Raw genomic sequence first — 20,272 nt, 5'->3', positions numbered from 1 at the left:
TTATAATTGTGTACTGACGTGCCTACTATCCGCTGGAGACCAGGCATCAGGAATGCTTAAATATATATATATAACTTTTCAAAAGTCTTAAATTTGTTTTTCAAATATTATTTACAAAATAAGAAAACTCTTAAATTGTGTGAATATGTTTCAGTACTATGCAATAATTGTGCATGATTAGTGTTTTTTCTCCATTGATGACAAATTGACAGGTGACCAAGAAAACGAGAAAACATACACTTAATTAATTTTGAAAGTCGTTGTCTGTAACTGCAGGGTTTGTCATAATTAACAAAATACACAACTGTCATTTCTACGGATATCAATAATATTCAGAGGATTTTTTTTTTTTTTTTACAGAAAATGGAATTTTTCATGCTTCTCAAATGACTAACACTGTTCACAAGCTTTTTGTAACAATTATGCCTTAGAAATCATTTTCAAAGATATTGCTTTCTTATTCACCCAGCATTACCGTATATGATACTAGTAATGCAAAGTTTGTATTTACAGGTGGATATTATCGTTAATACAGCAGCAAAAGATTTAAATCTGAGCCAAGGAGCAGTGTCGGCCTCCCTCCTTAACCTGGGAGGCATTGATATTCAGCGCGAGTGTCATTCCAAATACCCCCATGGCATCGAGTTCGGAGACATTGCAGTCACCAGTGGTGGAAAATTGAACTGCAAGAATATATTTCACGGGGCTCTTCAAAACTGGGACAAAGAGAAAGGAGTTGCGAAAACGGTTAGTAGTATATTGTTTTAAGTTTTTAATAGTTGATTTTATGTATTTTGTGTAGATTTCAAGCGCATGTGCAGATATATATGGGCAATAAATTAGCAAAATGATTAAGTTAATTGTTACTTGAAATTCAGACAAAGGATTGCGGGACAATGTATTTTCATTGATTGGGGTTGTGGGGTTACAAATCAGAATTTGATAGCTTTCTAGAAAAGAGAAATATTTTTTATTTACAATATAGAAATGTTAAGTTTACAACCCTAATTATAATTATTTACACCTTTACGAACACCAGAGGACATTAAATCCCATTCGTCTATCTGTCTGTCATATAAACATTAATCTTGGTCATAGTTCTTGTCACTTAACTTTAAGTAATTGCTGATGATCCAATCTGAAGAAATATTATTTGATGTTGCGTGTTCTAGTTTATAAACTTATTTTTCGTAACTAGTTAAACAGAATGACTTCAACCAACACAACATATAAATAAGTAAAAAGCATCAAATGGTACAGTGAATGAAATATTAAATAAGTTGAAAGAACAGATATAAAAAATAACCTGATCCCACCTCTGATGTTTTGGAGGTCCGTGTTTGCTCTGCTCGTATTACATGTATTTAATGGACTTTTAGCTTGAATACTGTTCGTTATCTCCATAAACTGCATAGATAATTCTGTTATTTATATTATTCAAGCAAGATGATATGGTCAAATCAAATTGATCAAAATTTCATTAACTTTTCAAAGCCAATGGTCTTAACTTCAAAACATACATTAACATTTTACAGGTTGAAGCAAAATAAACAAAATATTCATGTATTACATAATTGTTTCTCTTTATTAGTAATTTTTTTTATTGTTTTAACTTTCGCAGGTATACATAAAAAGTTTGAAACTTATACATATACATGTATCTACAGTATACTTCAAATGAACTATTAAAAGTCTAGACGAACTCCCGAAACGGCATGAACTCCGAAAAAGAAGTATTTGTCTCCATCATGCATTGCGGCAAAGGGCGTACATTGCGTATTCAATGTAAACAAACAATAGATTGTCGTTCGCTTTCTCCAAATATACAGCCGCATAATAGCTGTATGTAGTACATTGTGACTTTTGTTTTTCTTGAATGAATTATTACACATTTCTACTCTGGTATCCAAGTTGTTATTGGAGAAATTCTGTCAAATAACGATTCCCACTGTAAGACGATATCAGTTGACAAGTATTATAGATAAAATAAACAGTTACAAAGTGGTTGAAATAGTTTGTATTGTCAAGTGACCAAAGCTTGTTCTGTAGCCAGTCGACGGGCATTACCAAGTGGTGTTTGTATAGCCAATTGGCTAGTATTACCTAGTGGCATTGCATAGCCAAATGGCTAGTATTACCCAATGGCATTATATAGCCAAGTGGCTAAAATTACCAAGTGGCGTTTGTATAGCCAAGTGGCTTGTACATGTATTACCAAGTGGCGTTTGTATAGCCAAGTGACTAGTATTACAAAGTAGCGCATGCATAGCCAAGTGGCTGATCGTGCAACCATGTGGCAAGAACATTGGTAACACTGCTACCATGCGGTAAGCTGCCTAGCTGTTTTTGAGAGGCAGTACCATTTTGCTTTGTTATTTAATTAATTATTGCACTAGGCAAGTGACATATATATATATATATATATAATGCATAAATTATACACATGGCAAGTGTCCACTATATTTGTATATTTTGCATTTTTTATTATCCTTACAAGACTTGGGTAACCCAAGAGATCGCTCGGATCTTGCACGTTACAGTTTATATCTTTTTTTGCAAATATAATCTAAAATCTGACAAATACAAGCTCTTCTAGATACTTTTATATAGCATTTAACAATGCTGACATGATTGCCAGACTTCCCAACACTTTGCACGAGCAGACCTGTAATTTTTGCCGAAAAATTTATATTTTCGTGTTAGTGCACATGCGCGGACTCTATTTTCAGAGTCTTTTTTAATTTCAATTTTTTACTTCCGGTAACTCTGTTTCAGGGGTTCGTCTAGACTGATCAGATATGTCATTAATAATCATGTGCAAATAAAAAAAATCCTCGGATAGAATAGCACTTACAGAGAACGCAGCGAGTTCATTAGGAAACGCCTAGTCGATTAGAGAGTTTAGACTGGCTGTACATTAATTTATATTTTAACGTAAGCTCAGTACGCATAATCCTCCATAAATTGCATATGGCACACAAATGAATTCTTGAGATAACCAAACAAATGTTTACATAAAAAATAAACTTACCTTGATATCTTGGTCGGATATTACAGAAATTTGGTAGATTTGACGTTCTTTGTTAAAATTTTACACATTTCAAACTTCGAAATGGAAATATTCAAATATTATACGACGTCATAAAACGTCATAGTCAAGGTCTTCGAAATGCCTCATGTGGTTAAAATAGGGTATCTAAGTTATAAGTAATAGGTAAGCTATCCAATAATGCACAACTGCGCTCGCTCCATTTGTCGCACTGTCAATACATTCATATGAAAGTGTGATAAATAAAATGAGATATGATTCCCCAGCTCTCAAAACTAAATGCAATAATGAAATTGGAAGAATAAAATAGAGCAAAGCTCGTTGCAAAGCAACGAGTAGGTCTTCCGTCCGATTTGCGATGTTGACTGTGATAGATTTACTCAAAAAAAAAAAAAAAAAAAAAAAAAAAAGAAGGAAGAACAAGTATAATTGAATAAAATAGGCGATTGAATTATTCAAAATATGTTTAAAAACACATGAAAGAGTGATATCTTTTCATTTCAATCTATTTCCGGTTCTTTTAAATTTTTAAAAATTCACTTCCGGTATGACAAGAAGTGCTCAAAACGACTTAAAACTCCACAGTGAGTCTGTACAAATCTTTCCTGAAAGTTTGGTTAAAAAATATTCATTTTTGGACAACTTCCGGTTTAAAAGTACTCTTCCGGTGGAAATGAAATGACTTGAAACACTATATATGTCAATGTTCTAAACATTTAAAAATAAAAAAAAATCAAAAATTGCATATTTTTAAGCTACTTCCGGTGGACAACGGAAGTGACGCCGAAAAAACGAAACACCGGAGACAAATGTACAGATCATGATCTTTTATCCCAGAATGACTCCATCTTCAACCGTTTTTGAATAGAGGCACAGACAAAATTTCAATTTAAAAAGAGAAAATCAAATATAACTCGCGACCGGAAGTAATATCATCGAAATAAAAAAAATGCCTTAAGTTCATGTAATTTGCCATCATTGCTGAAAGTTTCATGAAAATCCATCGATGCATTTACGAGAAATCGCGTGCACAAAATCGGTAATAATAATAATAATAATAATAACTAGAAACTCATTGCGAGCAATGAGAGGTCTTCCGTCCGATTCTGAAAAAAAGAAAACTCAAGCTGAAAAAGTGATAAAAGAAATTCAGGCACTCTCGAGATTTAACCCTGGTCGTCAGCCTGAAAATCCAACGTGCTAACCATTAACCATTCCCTTTTTTGCATCACTTCCTGTCACGATCGGAAGTAACGGCGATACAAGATTTTGTCACGATTCAAATAAACTGATGACTGACTATCAGTCCTGAAAGTTTTAGACTTCAGTCGTTTACTGTTGTCGAGCAATAGACCGGAAGTTGACGATTATTTCCGGTGGAATCTAACATATTTTAAAACAGCGAAAGAGATGCAATAAAGTGATGCAAGTTTTAGTTTAAAAAAGAAAGAAGAGAAATAACATGAGCGCATCCTCTGATCTAAAACGATAAAACAGGTTTTGTAATCCTCAGAAATAGTTCTATCATTTAATAGTTGCATACTTAAGATCAGAGGTTACGTCCTATATTAAATATCGATATCGAAAAATAGCTTTAAAAATTGCTGTTTTGTAGAAATTTTCAGGATACGAGGAAAATGACGCATTTCGTGACGTCTTAATGCATAGGCTAGCCAGAAAATTACGTCATTTTTGAAAGATACGCAGTCATCAATGGTCTAAATGATATTTAATGCATTGTCAACTAAAGCCAAGCAGTTTCAGTTTTTCTGAAATTCACAGGGCCAAAAAAGGCCCTAAGTGAACCTTGTTCTTTAATATTGAAACCACTACACTAGCGCAATGTACCAGCCATCATCGATGTTTACCTTGCACTCATTCTCTGAAGTAACGAGTGTCAGGCAGGTTAATTTTTTTTTCTTATAGTGCGGAATTATAGAATGAAAACTAGCCAGCTAAATTTTGTGCAAGTGCTAGTAGATTTACATCGGATTTGTTACTTGAATTTTAACAATAACTGATAGCAGAGAAAATAATCTGTTACTGATAAAAACTAAAAAAAAACTATTGTGTTTACATCCTTTATTCTTTATGCATTCAGCTTTCTATTCTATGCAATTCCAAATACAGGCATGTCCGTGTAATCTTTTTCTGTACTTCTACACTACTGCATCAGACCATTTGTGAAAGGCGGGTCAAGATACATTATTTCGCGCCAAACGTCACGAGTAAATCTTCGCACCTTTTCTTTGAAATGTGTCTTCAATTGAATAAGTGTACGTGATAGCTTCAATGAAATTTAAAAAAAAAAAATATGTTGCTATAGCCTGATTTTGGAGCCTAAGAATGTATATTTATCACACTGTACATATAACATATCGTATACGGTCAAGTAACATAAAGGCAGCGCTAAGTTTTCTGACACATTTTATTTTCCTCTTAACCCCCAAAGTGGACTATTCCAATTAGTAACACATTAATGAAAAGTCTTGAATGTTTTGCAACAAAACACGTCTCGCCATATGACGCTCAAGGAATCTGATACCTATTATGTTCCGTAACTTGCATCTATAAAGGAATATTACCCTACTAAAATCAAAGAAAAATATTGAAAAACGTAAAAGTTGAAAAAATGGACTTTTTTACTTCGCTTCCGGTAGCGACCGGAAGTACTCACGACGCATGAAAAGGCAAACCCGCACATCTAGAAGTCATGTTCCATGCTCTCCAACATTTCTCCAATTCATATCTTTAGCCGTTCTTCAGATCTCGCGCGGATAAAATTTCATTTCAAAATCAGAAAAATGTCCATAACTTGGAACCGGAAACGAATTTTTCCAAAATTCTTTCAAATGTAACAATGGCATTTTATAGCGCATTATCCCTGAAAGTTTGATGGAAAACCATAGAAGAGTTCTCGAGATATTGCGTGCACAAGATTTGTCTAAAAAATCTATTTTTAAAATGTATTCCGGTAGACAATTTTAAAAACAAATTATATAATAAGCATTACAATAAGAGTCTCTATTAACCCTATTAAAATCAAAGAAAAATATTGAAAAACGTAAAAGTTGAAAAAATTGACTTTTTAAATTCGCTTGCGGTAGCGACCCGAAGTACTCACGACGCACGAAAAGGCAAAGCGCATATCTAGAAGTCATGTTCTATGCTCTCCAACAGGTCTCCAGTTCATATCTTTAGCCGTTCTTTAGATCTCGCGCAGATAAAATGTCATTTCAAAATCAGAAAAATGTCCATAACTTGGAACCGGAAGCGAATTTCTCCAAAATTCTTTCAAATGTAACAATGGCATTTTAAAACGCATTATCCCTGAAAGTTTAATGAAAAACCATTGAATAGTTCTCAAGATATTGCGTGCACAAAATTTGTCTAAAAAATAAGAATAATAATAATAATAACTAGAAACTCATTGCGAGCAATGAGAGGTCTTCCGTCCGATTCTGAAAAAAGGACAACTCAAGCTGAAAAAGTGATAAAAGAAATTCAGAGACTCTGGAGATTTAACCCTGGTCGTCAGCCTGAAAATCCAACGTGCTAACCATTAACAATTCCCTTTTTTGCATCACTTCCTGTCACGGCCGGAAGTAACGGCGATACAAGATTTTGTCACGATTCAAATAAACTGGTGACTGACTATTAGTCCTGAAAGTTTTAGACTTCAGTCGTTTACTGTTGTCGAACAATAGACCGGAATTTGACGTTTTATTTCCGGTGGAATCTAACATATTTCAAAATAGCGAAAGAGATGCAATAAAGTGATGCAAGTTTTAGTTTAAAAAAGAAAGAAGAGAAATAATATGAGCGCATCCTCTGATCTAAAATATAAAACAAGTTTTGTAATCCTCAGAAATAGTTCTATCATTTGATAGTTGCGTATTTAAGATCAGAGGTTACGTCCTATATTAAATACCGAAAAATAGCTTTAAAAATTGGCTGTTTTGTAGAAATGTTCAGGATACGAGGAAAATGACGCATTTCATGACGTCTTAATGCATAGGCTAGCAGAAAATTAAAATTACGTCATTTTTGAAAGATACGCAGTCATCAAAGGTCTAAATGATATTCAAGGCATTGTCAACTAAAACCAAGCAGTTTCAGTTTTTCTGAAATTCACAGGGCCAAAAAAGGCCCTAAGTGAACCTTGTTCTTTAATATTGAAACCACTACACTAGCGCAATGTACCAGCCATCATTGATGTTTACCTTGCACTCATTCCCTGAAGTAACGAGTGTCAGGCAGATTAATTTTTTTTCTTATAGTGCGGAATTATAGGATGAAAACTAGCCCGCTAAATTTTGTGCAAGTGCTGGTAGATTTACATCGGATTTGTTACTTGAATTTTAACAATAACTGATAGCAAAGAAAATAATCTGTTACTGATAAAAACTAAAAAAGACTATTGTGTTTACTTCCTTTATTCTTTATGCATTCAACTTTCTATTCTATGCAATTCCAAATACAGACATGTCCATGTAATCTTTTTCTGTACTTCTACACTACTGTATCAGACCATTTGTGAAAGGCGGGTCAAGATACATTATTTCGCGCCAAACGTCACGAGTAAATCTTGGCACCTTTTCTTTGAAATGTGTCTTCAATTGAATAAGTGTACGTGATAGCTTCAATGAAATTAAAAGAAAAAAATATGTTGCTATAGCCTGATTTTCGAGCCTAAGAATGTTTATTTATCACACTGTACATATAACATATCATAATATATGGGCAAGTAACATAAAGGCAGCGCTAAGTTTTCTTACACATTTTATTTTCCTCTTTACCCCCAAAGTGGACTATTCCAGTTAGTAACACATTAATGAAAAGACTTGAATGTTTTGCAACAAAACACGTCTCGCCATATGACGCTCAAGGAATCTGATACCTTTTATGTTCGGTAACTTGCATCTATAAAGGAATATAACCCTACTAAAATCAAAGAAAAATATTGAAAAACGTAAAAGTTGAAAAAAATGACTATTTTAATTCGCTTCCGGTAGCGACCGGAAGTACCCACGACGCACGAAAAAGCAAACCCGCACATCTAGAAGTCATGTTCTATGGTCTCCAACAATTCTCCAATTCATATCTTTAGCCGTTCTTTAGATCTCGCGAGGATAAAATTTCATTTCAAAATCAGAAAATGTCCATAACTTGGAACCGGAAGCGAATTTCTCCAAAATTCTTTCAAATGTAACAATGGCATTTTATAGCGCATTATCCCTGAAAGTTTGATGAAAAACCATTGAATAGTTCTCGAGATATTGCGTGCACAAGATTTTCTAAAGAAATCTATTTTTAAAATGCATTCCGGTAGACAATTTTAAAAACAAATTATATATTAAGCATTACAATAAGAGTCTTTATTAACCCTACTAAAATCAAAGAAAAATATTGAAAAACGTAAAAGTTGAAAAAAATGGACTTTTTAAATTCGCTTCCGGTAGCGACCGGAAGTATTCCTGACGCACGAAAAGGCAAACCCGCAAATCTTAAAGTCATGTTCTATGCTCTCCAACAAGTCTCCAGTTCATATCTTTAGCCGTTCTTTAGATCTCGCGCAGATAAAATTTCATTTCAAAATCAGAAAAATGTCCATAACTTGGAACCGGAAGCGAATTTCTCGAAAATTCTTTCAAATGTAACAATGGCATCTTAAAGCGCATTATCCCTGAAAGTTTAAAGAAAAACCATTGAATAGTTCTCAAGATATTGCGTGCACAAAATTTGTCTAAAAAATAAGAATAATAACTAGAAACTCATTGCGAGCAATGAGCGATCTTCCGTCCGATTCTGAAAATAAAAACGAAAATTCAAGCTGAAAAGGTGATAAAAGAAATTCAGACACTCTAGAGATTTAACCCTGGTCGTTGGCGTGAAAATCAAACGTGCTAACCATTAACCATTAACTTTTTTGCATCACTTCCTGTCACCACCGGAAGTAACGGCGACACAAGATTTTCATACGATGCAAATAAACTGATGACGGACTATCAGTTCTGAAAGTTTCAGACTTCAGTCGTTTATTGTTTCCGAGCAATTGTGAGAACAAATTCTAATTTTGAGGACAGGAAAACACGCGACCGGAAGTGAATTTTATAAAAAAAATCTATAACGTGTCTCTAGACATTTGCAGTATCTACAACATGTATTAAAACATTTCAATTCTTTTTCTATAAGCGATATTTATGAGAAAGTTAAATATCGAAATAACGTATTTTATCTCCTAAAACCGGAAGTTGACGTTTTTGTTTCTGGAGGAGTCTAACATTTTTCAAAACAGCAAAAGAGATGCAATAAGGTGATGCAAGTTTTAATTTAAACAAAAAAAGTTGAATTTTTTAATTTTTTTGATCACTTCCTGTGACGACCGGAAGTGACGGCTGACAGTTTAACCCAAAGAATTTTGCCTACTCTTCAAGGTCTATTACTCATATAGGTTTGTTGTCTTAATCTCTTACCGTTTCTGAGAATTCGCTCAGATATTTTCTCACTTTGAGGACAAAAAAACACGCGACCGGAAGTGAATTTTGCAAAGATATTTGACGTTGCTCTAGACATTTGCAATCTAAATAACATATCTATAAATCATTTCAAATACTTTACCTATAAAAGATATTTATTGGAAAGTAAAATACTTAAATTATGTAGTTTTTCTCTTATAACCGGAAGTTGTCGTTTTTGTTTCCGGTGGGACCAACATATTTCGAAACTGCGAAAGAGTTGCAATAATGTGATGCAAGATTTGACTAAAAAAAGAAAAGTTGAAATTTTCGATTTCTTTGAACACTTCCGGTGACGACCGGAAGTACTGACGACGAAAACCAAGGTAATTTCGAACATGTAGAAGTCATGGTCTATCATCTCTAACAAGTCTCCAGTTCATATCTTTAGCCGTTTCTTAGATCCTTCGAGGACAAAATTTCATTTTAAAATCAGGAAATTGTCCATAACTTGGCACTGGAACCGAATTTACCAAAAAACGGAATTTTATATAAAATTCATATAAAGACCTTTTATCCCTGAAAATTTCAAAGAAATTCATTGAATAGTTTTCGAGAAATCGCGTGCACAAAATTTTGTCTAAAAAAAAAGAATAATAATAATAACTAGAAACTCATTGCGAGCAATGAGAGGTCTTCGGTCCGATTCTGGAAAAAAAAACAACGAAGATTCAAGCTGAAAAAGTGATAAAAGAAATTTAGACACTCTGGAGATTTAACCCTGGTCGTCAGCGTAAAAATCCAACGTGCTAACCATTAACCATTCACCTTTTTGCATCACTTCCTGTCACGATCGGAAGTAACGGCGATACAAGATTTTCTCACGATTCAAATAAACTGATGACTGACTATCAGTCCTGAAAGTTTTAAACTTCAGTCCTTTATTGTTGCCGAGCAATATTGTGAGAACAAATTCTAATTTTGAGCACAGGTAAACACGGGACCGGAAGTGAATTTTATAAAAATCTCTGACTTTTGTCTAGACATTTGCAGTATCTACAACATACATAAAATTATTTCAAGTACTTTATCGATAAGCAATATTTATGAGAATGTCAAATATAAAAATAATGCAGTTTATCTCCTAAAACCGGAAGTTGACGTTTTTATTTCCGGTGGGACCAACATCTTTCGAATCTGAGAAAAAGATGCAATAAAGTGATGCAATTTTTAATTAAAAAAAGAAAAGTTGAAATTTTCGATTTCTTTGATCACTTCCTGTTACGACCGGAGGTGACGGCTGACGCTCTGAACCCAAATGGTTTTGCCTACATCTTAAGGTCTGTTGCTCAAATAAGTTTGGTGTCTTAATCTCTCACCGTTTCCGAGATCTTGCTCAGACAACTTCTCATTTTGAGGACAGAAAAACACGCGACCGGAAGTGAATTTTACAAAGATATTTGACGTTACTCTAGATATTTGCAGTCTAAATAACATAATTCAAATTCATTTCAAATACTTTATCTACAAAGGATATTAATGGGAAAGAAAAATACTCAAATTATGTAGTTTTTCTCTTATAACCGGAAGTTGTCGTTTTTATTTCCGGTGGGACCAACATATTTCGAAACTACAAAAGTGATGCAATAATGTGATGTAAGTATTGATTTAAAAAAAGAAAGTTGAAATTTTACGATTTCTTCGATCACTTCCGTAAACGACCGGAAGTGCCGACGACGAACGAAAAGGCGATTCTGCAAATTTAGAAGTCACGTTTTATGCTCTCCAATAAGTCTCCAGTTCATATCTTTAGCCATTCTTGAAAAAAAGGGGCGACAAAATTTCATTTTAAAATCAAGAAATTGCCCGTAACTTGGAACCAAAATGGAATTTTCCAAATTTTCATTGTGATGAACAAAGTTCATACAATGACTGATTTTTTCTGAAAGTTTGATTGAAAACGACTGAATACTTTTCGAGAAATCGCGTGCACAAAATTTTGTCAAAAAAAGAATAATAATAATAATAACTAGAAACTCATTGCGAGCAATGAGAGGTCTTCTGTCTGATCTGGAGATTTAACTCTGGTTGTCAGCGTGAAAATCCAACGTGCTAACCATTAACCATTCACTTTTTTGCATCACTTCCTGTCACGACCGGAAGTAACGGCGAAACAAGATTTCCTCGCGATTCAAATAAAATGATGACTGACTATCAGTTCTGAAAGTTTTAGACTTCAGACGTTTACTGTTGCCGAGCAATGATGTGATAACAAATTGTAATTCTGAGGACAGGTAAACACGCGACCGGAAGTGAATTTTATAAAAATTCTCTGACGTTTCTCTAGACATTTGCAGTATCTACAAAATGCATAAAAACATTTCAAGTACTTTATTACTTTAATGATAAGCAATATTTATGAGAAAGTTAAATATCGAAATAACATAGTTTATCACCTAAAACCGGAAGTTGACGTTTTTGTTTCCAGTAGAAACTAACATATTTCAAAACAGTGAAAGAGATGCAATAAAGTGATGCAAACTTTAATTTAAAAAAGAAGAGTTAATTTTTTTTATTTCTTTGATCACTTCCTTTGACGACCGGAAGTTACGACGGACGCTTTTAACCAAAATGGTTTTGCCTACTCCTCAAGGTCTGCTGCTCATATAAGTCTGGTGTTTTAACCTTTTACCTGTTTTTGAGATCTCGCTCAGACAATTTCTCATTCTGAGGACAGAAAAACACGCGACCGGAAGTGAATTTTTTAAAGATATTTGAGGTTACTCTAGACCTTTGCAGTCTGAATAACATGTTTAAAATTCATTTCAAATACATTATCTATAAAGAATATTTATAGGAAAGTAAAATACGAAATTTTGTAGTTTTTCTCTTATAACCGGAAGTTGTCGTTTTTGTTTCCGGTGGGACCAACATCTTTCGAATCTGCGAAAAAGATGCAAAAAAGTGATGCAATTCTTAAATAAAAAAAGGAAAGTTGAAAATTTCGATTTCTTTGATCACTTCCTGTGACGACCGGAAGTGACGGCTGACGCTCTAAACCCAAGTGGTTTTGGCTACATCTTAAGGTCTGTTGCTCATATAAGTCTGGTGTCTTAATCTCTTACCGTTTCCGAGATCTTGCTTAAACAACTTCTCATTTTGAGGACAGAAAACACGCGACCGGAAGTGAATTTTACAAAGATCTTTGAGCTTACTCTAGACATTTGCTAATTGAATAACATATTTAAAAATCATTCCAAATACTTTATCTACAAAAGATATTAATGGGAAAGAAAAATACTCAAATTATGTAGTTTTTCTCTTATAACCGGAAGTTGACGTTTTTGTTTCCGGTGGGACCAACATATTTCAAAACTACAAAAGAAATGCAATAATGTGATGTAAGAATTGATTTAAAAAAGGAAAGTTGAAATTTAACGATTTCTTTGATCACTTCCGGAAGCGACCGGAAGTGCCGACGACGAACGAAAAGGTGCCTTCTCCAATCTAGAAATCATGTTCTATCATCTCTAACAAGTCTCCAGTTAATATCTTAAGCCATTCTTGAGAATACTCGCGGACAAAATGTCATTTTAAAATCAGAAAATTGTCCATAACTTGGCACTGGAACCGAATTTACCAAAAAACGGAATTTTATATAAAATTCATATAAAGACCTTTTATCCCTGAAAATTTCAAGGAAATTCATTGAATAGTTTTCGAGAAATCGCGTGCACAAAATTTTGTCTAAAAAAAAAAGAATAATAATAATAATAACTAGAAACTCATTGCGAGCAATGAGAGGTCTTCCGTTCGATTCTGAAAATAAAAACGAAAATTCAAGCTGAAAAAGTGATAAAAGAAATTCAGACGCTGGAGATTTAACCCTGATCGTCAGTGTGAAAATCCAACGTGATTTCTTTGATCACTTCCTGTGACAAGCGGAAGTGACGACTGATGCGTTTAACCCAAATGGTTTTGCCTACTCCTCAAGTCTATTACTCATAAAAGTTTGGTTTTTTTAATCTTTTACCTGCTTTTGAGATCTAGCTCAGAAAACTTCTCGTTTTGAGGACAGAAAAACACGCGACCGTGTGAATTTTTGAACGCTATTTAAGGTTACCCTAGATATTTGCACTCTGAATAACATATTTAAAATTCATTTCATCAAATTTTTAATCTATAAAGAATATTTATGGGAGAGTAAAATATTCAAATTATTCAGTTTTTCTCTTATAACAGTAAGTTGTCGTTTTTGTTTCCGGTGGGACCAACATCTTTCGAACCTGCGAAAAACCTGCGAAAAAGATACAATAAGATGATGCAATTTTTAATTAAAAAGGAAAAGTTGAAATTTTCTATTTCTTTGATCACTTCCTGTGACGATTGGAAGTGACGGCTGATGCCCTGAACCCAAGTGGTTTTAGCTACATCTTAAGGTCTGTTGCTCATATAAGTCTGGTGTCTTAATCTCTTACCGTTTCCGAGATCTTGATCAGACAACTTCTCATTTTGAGGACAGAAAAACACGCGACCGGAAGTGAGTTTTTGAAAGATATTTTAGGTTACTCTAGACATTTGCTGTCTGAATAACATATTTAAAATTCATTCCATATACTTTATCTACAAAAGATATTAATGGGAAAGAAAAATACTCAAATTATGTAGTTTTTCTCTTATAACCGGAAGTTGACGTTTTTGTTTCCGGTGGGACCAACATATTTCAAAACTAAGAAAGTTGAAATTTAACGATTTCTTTGATCACTTCCGTAAGCCACCGGAAGTGCCGACGACGAACGAAAAGATGCCCTCTCCAATCTAGAAATCATGTTCTATCATCTCTAATAAGTCTCCAGTTAATATCTTAAGCCATTCTTGAGAACACTCGCGGACAAAATTTCATTTTAAAATCAGGAAATTGTCCATAACTTGGCACTGGAACCGAATTTACCAAAAAAACGGAATTTTATATAAAATTCATATAAAGACCTTTTATCCCTGAAAATTTCAAGGAAATTCATTGAATAGTTTTCGAGAAATCGCGTGCACAAAATTTTGTCTAAAAAAAAGAATAATAATAATAATAATAACTAGATGAGAACTCGTTGCGAGCAACGAGTAGGTCTTCCGTTAGATTTGGGAAATTTTGATTACAAGAAAGTAGAACAACTTCAAATGAAAAAAAATATTCATATCAATTCTTCAAAATATGCTTAACAACACATGAAAGAGTAAAATCTATCAATTTCAAACAACTTCCGGTCTTTTATATTCACTTCCGGTATGACCGGAAGTACTCAAAATGACTGAGTGTGGAGGAGTCATCCCTCAAAGTTTCGAAGAAAAATAAGCATTTTCTCGTCTACTTCCGGTTTGGTAGAAATAACTTCCGGTGGAAATAGTATGACTTGAAACAGTCTATTTGTCTCTATTATCTCTATTGTAAACATTTAAAAAAGAAAAAAAATAAAAATTTGCATTTTTTAAACTACTTCCGGTGGACAACGGACGTCACGGCAACATACACTAATCAAAAAATTCAAATCTACTTGTCACAATCTATCATACCTGAAAGTTTCAAGACTCAATCTCAAAGCGTTTTTGAGAACACTTTCGGACAAAATGCAACTTTAAAAAAAGAAAATTGGCCGTATATCGCGACCGGAAGTGACGACGGCAAAATAAAAAAAATGCCCTAAGTTCAGATGATTTGCCATCATTGCTGAAAGTTTCATGAAAATCTATTGAGGCGTTCTCGAGAAATCGCCTGCACAAAATCGGTAAGAAAATAATAATAATAATAATAATAATAATAGTGGAAAAGAAACAACAGAATCAGTAGAAGGTCTTCCGTTGGAAACGGAAGACCTTAATAATAATAATAATAAGAAACAATAGAATCACTATAAGGTCTTCCGTGGAGCCTTAATAAGAAACAATAGAATCACTATAAGGTCTTCCGTGGAGACGAAAGACCTTAATAAGAAACAGTAGAATCACTATAAGGTCTTCCGTGAAGACGGAAGACCTTAATAAAAGTTGAAAAGAAACAACAGAATAATAAGAAGGTCTTCCGTTGAGACGGAAGACCTTAAAAATAATTATTTTTCATGTTGATCATACAGATTGTAACACTGGTATTTTTCCTATAGATAACGTCTTTTGACAAACAATGCCAATTCTACATAGATTCCTAACGCTAACAAAGTAGTAAACTATAGTTCACTGTAGTTTAATATAGTGAATCAAAATTTCAATATCATTACTATCGTCAATCATTTTTTTTTTAAAAAAGTTTTCACTATTGTAGTGTCATGGTGATCACTATAGGGTTTTAGTGATATCCACAGTAAATTAAAATGTCAAAGTTTTCAAAATAGTAAATCAAATTGTCAAAATTATCATTATGGTAAATCAAAAAGTTTGTATTTCTAACTACAGTATATATTGTTCATAAATAGAAGTCATTTCATTTCACACAATTTCTCAAACGAGGCAAGCTAGTGACAAACAAATTGATGAAACAAAGAAGCCATCATTTTACAATACAATGACCTTGCCCCGTATCATGCAATATCTTAAGCTTAAGTCAAAGTCTTTATGTTGTACTAAAGTGTTGTAGAAGTCAAGCAGGACAAAATTTAACTCTTTTACAGTATACGTATTGCTCAACAAAAATGTTGTTAGCTGCAAAATTAGAGATAAATTCAATAAATAATCAACATTTTAAAGGCAACTGAAAATTTGCCATAAGTCAAAGTCTGTTTCATGATCCCGGGGTCTGTCAGCAAATACATCCTATCATTAAGTTAAATACTGACTGGCTTTTTACATACAAATTGTTAGGCCATTGTTACACACTGAATTGCCTACGGATTTTCCCGTTTTTCCCGATCATGATAAAGAGCACAGATGGGTATGACCGGTCGGTAGAGGATGCTCACTCCTCCATGGCACCTTATCTCACCTCTAATGTTTTTGTATGCTCTGCTCCCGAATTGTATAGTGTAAATGGACTTTGAGCTTGAATACTATTCGTTATCTCCGTATTTTATGCACTATCTATTTTGAAGATTTTTTTTCATTTTGCCAAAGATCCTAATTGATATATTCTATTTCTCATTATACCATGTACTTTGCATGCAAGAAAGTAAATTTCATTTGATACTTTTTTTAAACTTCATGTTTTTCATGACTGTAACTGGCAAAATGTTTCTTAAACAAATAATAAATACCGTATAAGTGGAAATTTTAGCGAGACGCAAATTTAGCGATTTGTCCTTAAAAATTGGTATTTTATTTTTATGGAAAAGTAATTTTAGCGATTTTAGAATGCTCACTAACGAAGCTATTACAAATAAAACGCAATTAAATTTTAGCGAAATTCAAATTTAGCGATATCTGCACCCTCGCTAATAATGCCAGAATTCAATCCTCGCTAAAAATTCTGCTCATACAGTATCTTTCATTCTAAATGGTCTTCTTTGTAAGTAAGCCAGATTGCATAAATGTTATAAATTACATGATATATGTAGATAACGAACAGTAATCAAGCTCCAACTCAAATAAGAAGTAAGGAGTTAACATCATAATATTAAACGATATCAAGTACATATAAGTGATAACTATAGTAAATCAAAGTTTTCTTAGTTATCACTATAGAAAATGATTTTTTTCAAAGTCATAACTAGAATGTCAGTAATCACTATGATAGATAAAAGTTTTCAAAATTATCACTATAGTTAATCAAGGTATCAAAGGTATCACTTTAGTTGACTCTAGATTTTACATGTCCAAGTATAGTTTATTTCTTGGGGAAGCGTCGTTCTGTTCTGCAAGCGACACAATGAAGAATAAACAATCTGAAATGTTTAGCATTCCTTTTAAATCAGAAGAGAATAAACATTACTGTTCCCTAAGATGCACAAAATCTGTGTACAAAAGAAAGAACACATCAAATTTCGTGTATTCGACATGTAGATTTGTTTAGAAGGTCACATTGTCTTCTGCAAATCTTGCTTCATTATTCTTTGTTTGTTTTTACCAACAGACACATCTTTGCTGTTTATTTGTAAACTCACTAACACTTTTACATGTACCTTTGCTGTAAAGGGGCTGCAGAAATTCATGAAGACCTGTTTAACAGAGGTGCAGAATATGAAGTTCTCCAGTATTGCTTTCCCTGCCTTTGGAACTGGTAACCTTGGTTACCCAAAAGATATAGTGGCAGACGAAATGTGCAACGCAGTTGTCAACTTCTCTAAGGACAATCCAGATACTTGTCTGAAAAATGTGGAATTTGTTATTTACGAGAAAGATAAAGTTTCCATTCAGGTAAAACATCTTGTATTCTCTGTAAAGATTTTTAAATAGGGAAAGAATCTTGTAATTGAATTGACTGGATGAAAAACTTTCTTACTGTTGTATAATAAATAATTAGTAACTGTATTTGAATTTTTTAAAAAAAAAATCACGCAAAAAAAGTTTTAATTATTATGACTAAAAATATTCGATTACTATTCTTCAAATCCGTAGCTCTTTAATTGAACAGATTTTTGAAAAAGAAATGAGTAGTAGGGCCAAGGAAGTTATACAAGTAAAGATTAAGACCCAAAGAAAACGACATGGAGGTGAGCATGTTGGGAAGACTTTTGGTTCTGACAGTCAAAAGGAGGTATCTGTAGATTTCGGTCCTATCAAACTACGCATGTACCAAGGGGATATAACGCTGGCTGATGTGGATGCCATCGTGAATGGCACTGATAGTGAAATGGATCTCAGTAAAGGTAACTTTTTTAAAGGTAACTCATTTGAATTGTTTGAATGGACTTTAGAGCTTGAATATACATGTACATGTACTGTTTGGTATCTCCATATTTCATTCGATAAAGATCACTTTAACTTTCAATAGTGTATCAGTCGTTTAGTTTAAGGTTATTTTTTTTTCAAATTCATTTACATTTCTTGAAAATTGTATTGACACTGTATTATTTTTTAATATACATGTACAAAAATACTATTGTATTACTATGCTATTCAAATTAAGACGCTTGTATGAACATGGGTCTGCATTACCTTATCTTCGATCAATTTTCATTTCATGACCATATTTTCCAATAATTATTATCTGTTTCTAATTTGATAAGACAGAAACATTTAAAGTGGACAAAAAGTAATTACTTGACTACAATGATTTTATAATGCTCTCATGATTGCAAAAGACATATTTCAAAAGTAATGAATCAACTGTTTAATGTTTAATCACTGCAAGAAAGAAAAATTTTACCACACACCAAGTCCGGACGTTTATATTGTATCCAAAATATAAATGATTAACTAAATGTTTAAGATGTGAAATTTTCCTTTTCAAAAGTTACATGAATCATTTAGTTTACAAATTTATCTTTTGTTCACTATCAACGTGTGATTTCCGATGTGCATAGACCTTAGAAGATCTTTCTCTAAAACTGCTGAGTTGCTCGCATTTTTTAAAAGAAGGATAAAAGGTTAAATTTTTTGTTGTTGAAAATAGCGGACATTTTTCTATTACAAGCCAAAAAAAACTGTAGTCATCTTAAATTCAAAGAGACCAAAATAAGCAATTTTTGCGATCAACTCTGTAAAATGAGATTGATCGATAATATGTTCATTTAAGTCAGTTTCGATAATTTTCACTCATATAGACCCCTCACCATAAACCGATAAAGGACTTCAAATTTAGACCTGTAATTGGCACTTAAAGCCATCGAGCAGGCAGGGATCTTTATCGTGCAAACGCCTGTCATGAAACGGTGCCTCGGTTTTTAACGACTCATCCGAAAGACCTGCAACTTTCACTTCAAAGTGCCGAGCTTGGCGAAGGAACAGTTGTTTCCTATTTTATTGACTTAGGTCAGTCACGGCCGGGATTTGAAACCACGACCTTCCGATCAAGGAGCGAGCGCTCATCGGCTGAGCTACAGTGACGGTGTGAAAGGGGAAGATAATGAATAGTAAAACATAAATATTCAAGGCGGAGCAAATAAATACCCCCAAACCATCAGAGGTAGAAGAAAAGTATCCTTTGTCTATCGGTCACACCCAAAGTTAGCGTTTTGCTTAATTGGCTAAACGAAGTAATCGAGAGAAAATAGGAGAAATAAATTTCTTCCAATGTGCATTGTAATTGTTAGTCAACAATTAATTTGAGGACAGTTGGTTGTTAAAAATACATTTTTGCAAGGACTATAAAATTTGCGAGAATTTGACTTTAAACAAGTTGATACCCTTGAAGTATCAACATATTTGTCAATAGCATGTCATGGTTATTCGATGTGTCCGAAAATTTATAAATATATAATTTTATTTAAATAGACTTGATCAATAATTCCCTTTTATTCATTAACTTCTACTTGATTATAAAGGTATAAAGGCTGCAATTCCTAAATTTGACATAAAATTTAAATTATACATATAGAGATTACTAAATTATATATATATATATATATATATATATATATATATATATATATATATATATATATATATATATATATATATATATATATATATATATATATATATATATATATCAGTTGGTGCTTTGGTTATTGTTAAATGTATTATATGCTATATTTGTATTCTTTTGATTTATTTTGTAGGAGAAGTGTCTAGAACAATCATGTCCAAATTAGGAGTAGAGCTGCAAAGGCAGATAGACATTCAAAGTTAGTAAACATGCTCGATATAAAGATTTGTCATCTTTAATCTTTATCTGCCACTTTTA

General features: G+C 33.1%; 1 protein-coding gene across 1 annotated transcript in view; it reads left to right on the top strand.

Moving 5' to 3' along the window:
- LOC133202523 (protein mono-ADP-ribosyltransferase PARP14-like) overlaps window positions 1–20,218 on the top strand; it is a 45,434-nt gene extending 25,216 nt beyond the window's left edge. The window contains exons 12-15 of the mRNA XM_061338361.1: window positions 514–747; window positions 17,620–17,841; window positions 18,059–18,293; window positions 20,148–20,218. Of these exons, the coding sequence (XP_061194345.1) occupies window positions 514–747; window positions 17,620–17,841; window positions 18,059–18,293; window positions 20,148–20,218 (762 nt within the window). The remainder of the gene's footprint in view (window positions 1–513; window positions 748–17,619; window positions 17,842–18,058; window positions 18,294–20,147) is intronic.
- Window positions 20,219–20,272: the final 54 nt, after the last annotated feature.

Source organism: Saccostrea echinata, unplaced genomic scaffold, assembly GCF_033153115.1.
Source record: "Saccostrea echinata isolate AGI-Se365-2 ecotype Australia unplaced genomic scaffold, CSIRO_AGI_Sech_v1 ptg000047l, whole genome shotgun sequence".
Lineage (NCBI taxonomy): Eukaryota > Metazoa > Mollusca > Bivalvia > Ostreida > Ostreidae > Saccostrea > Saccostrea echinata.
Note: the sequence above shows the minus strand (reverse complement) of the source record. Positions and strands in the feature narration are given on the sequence as shown.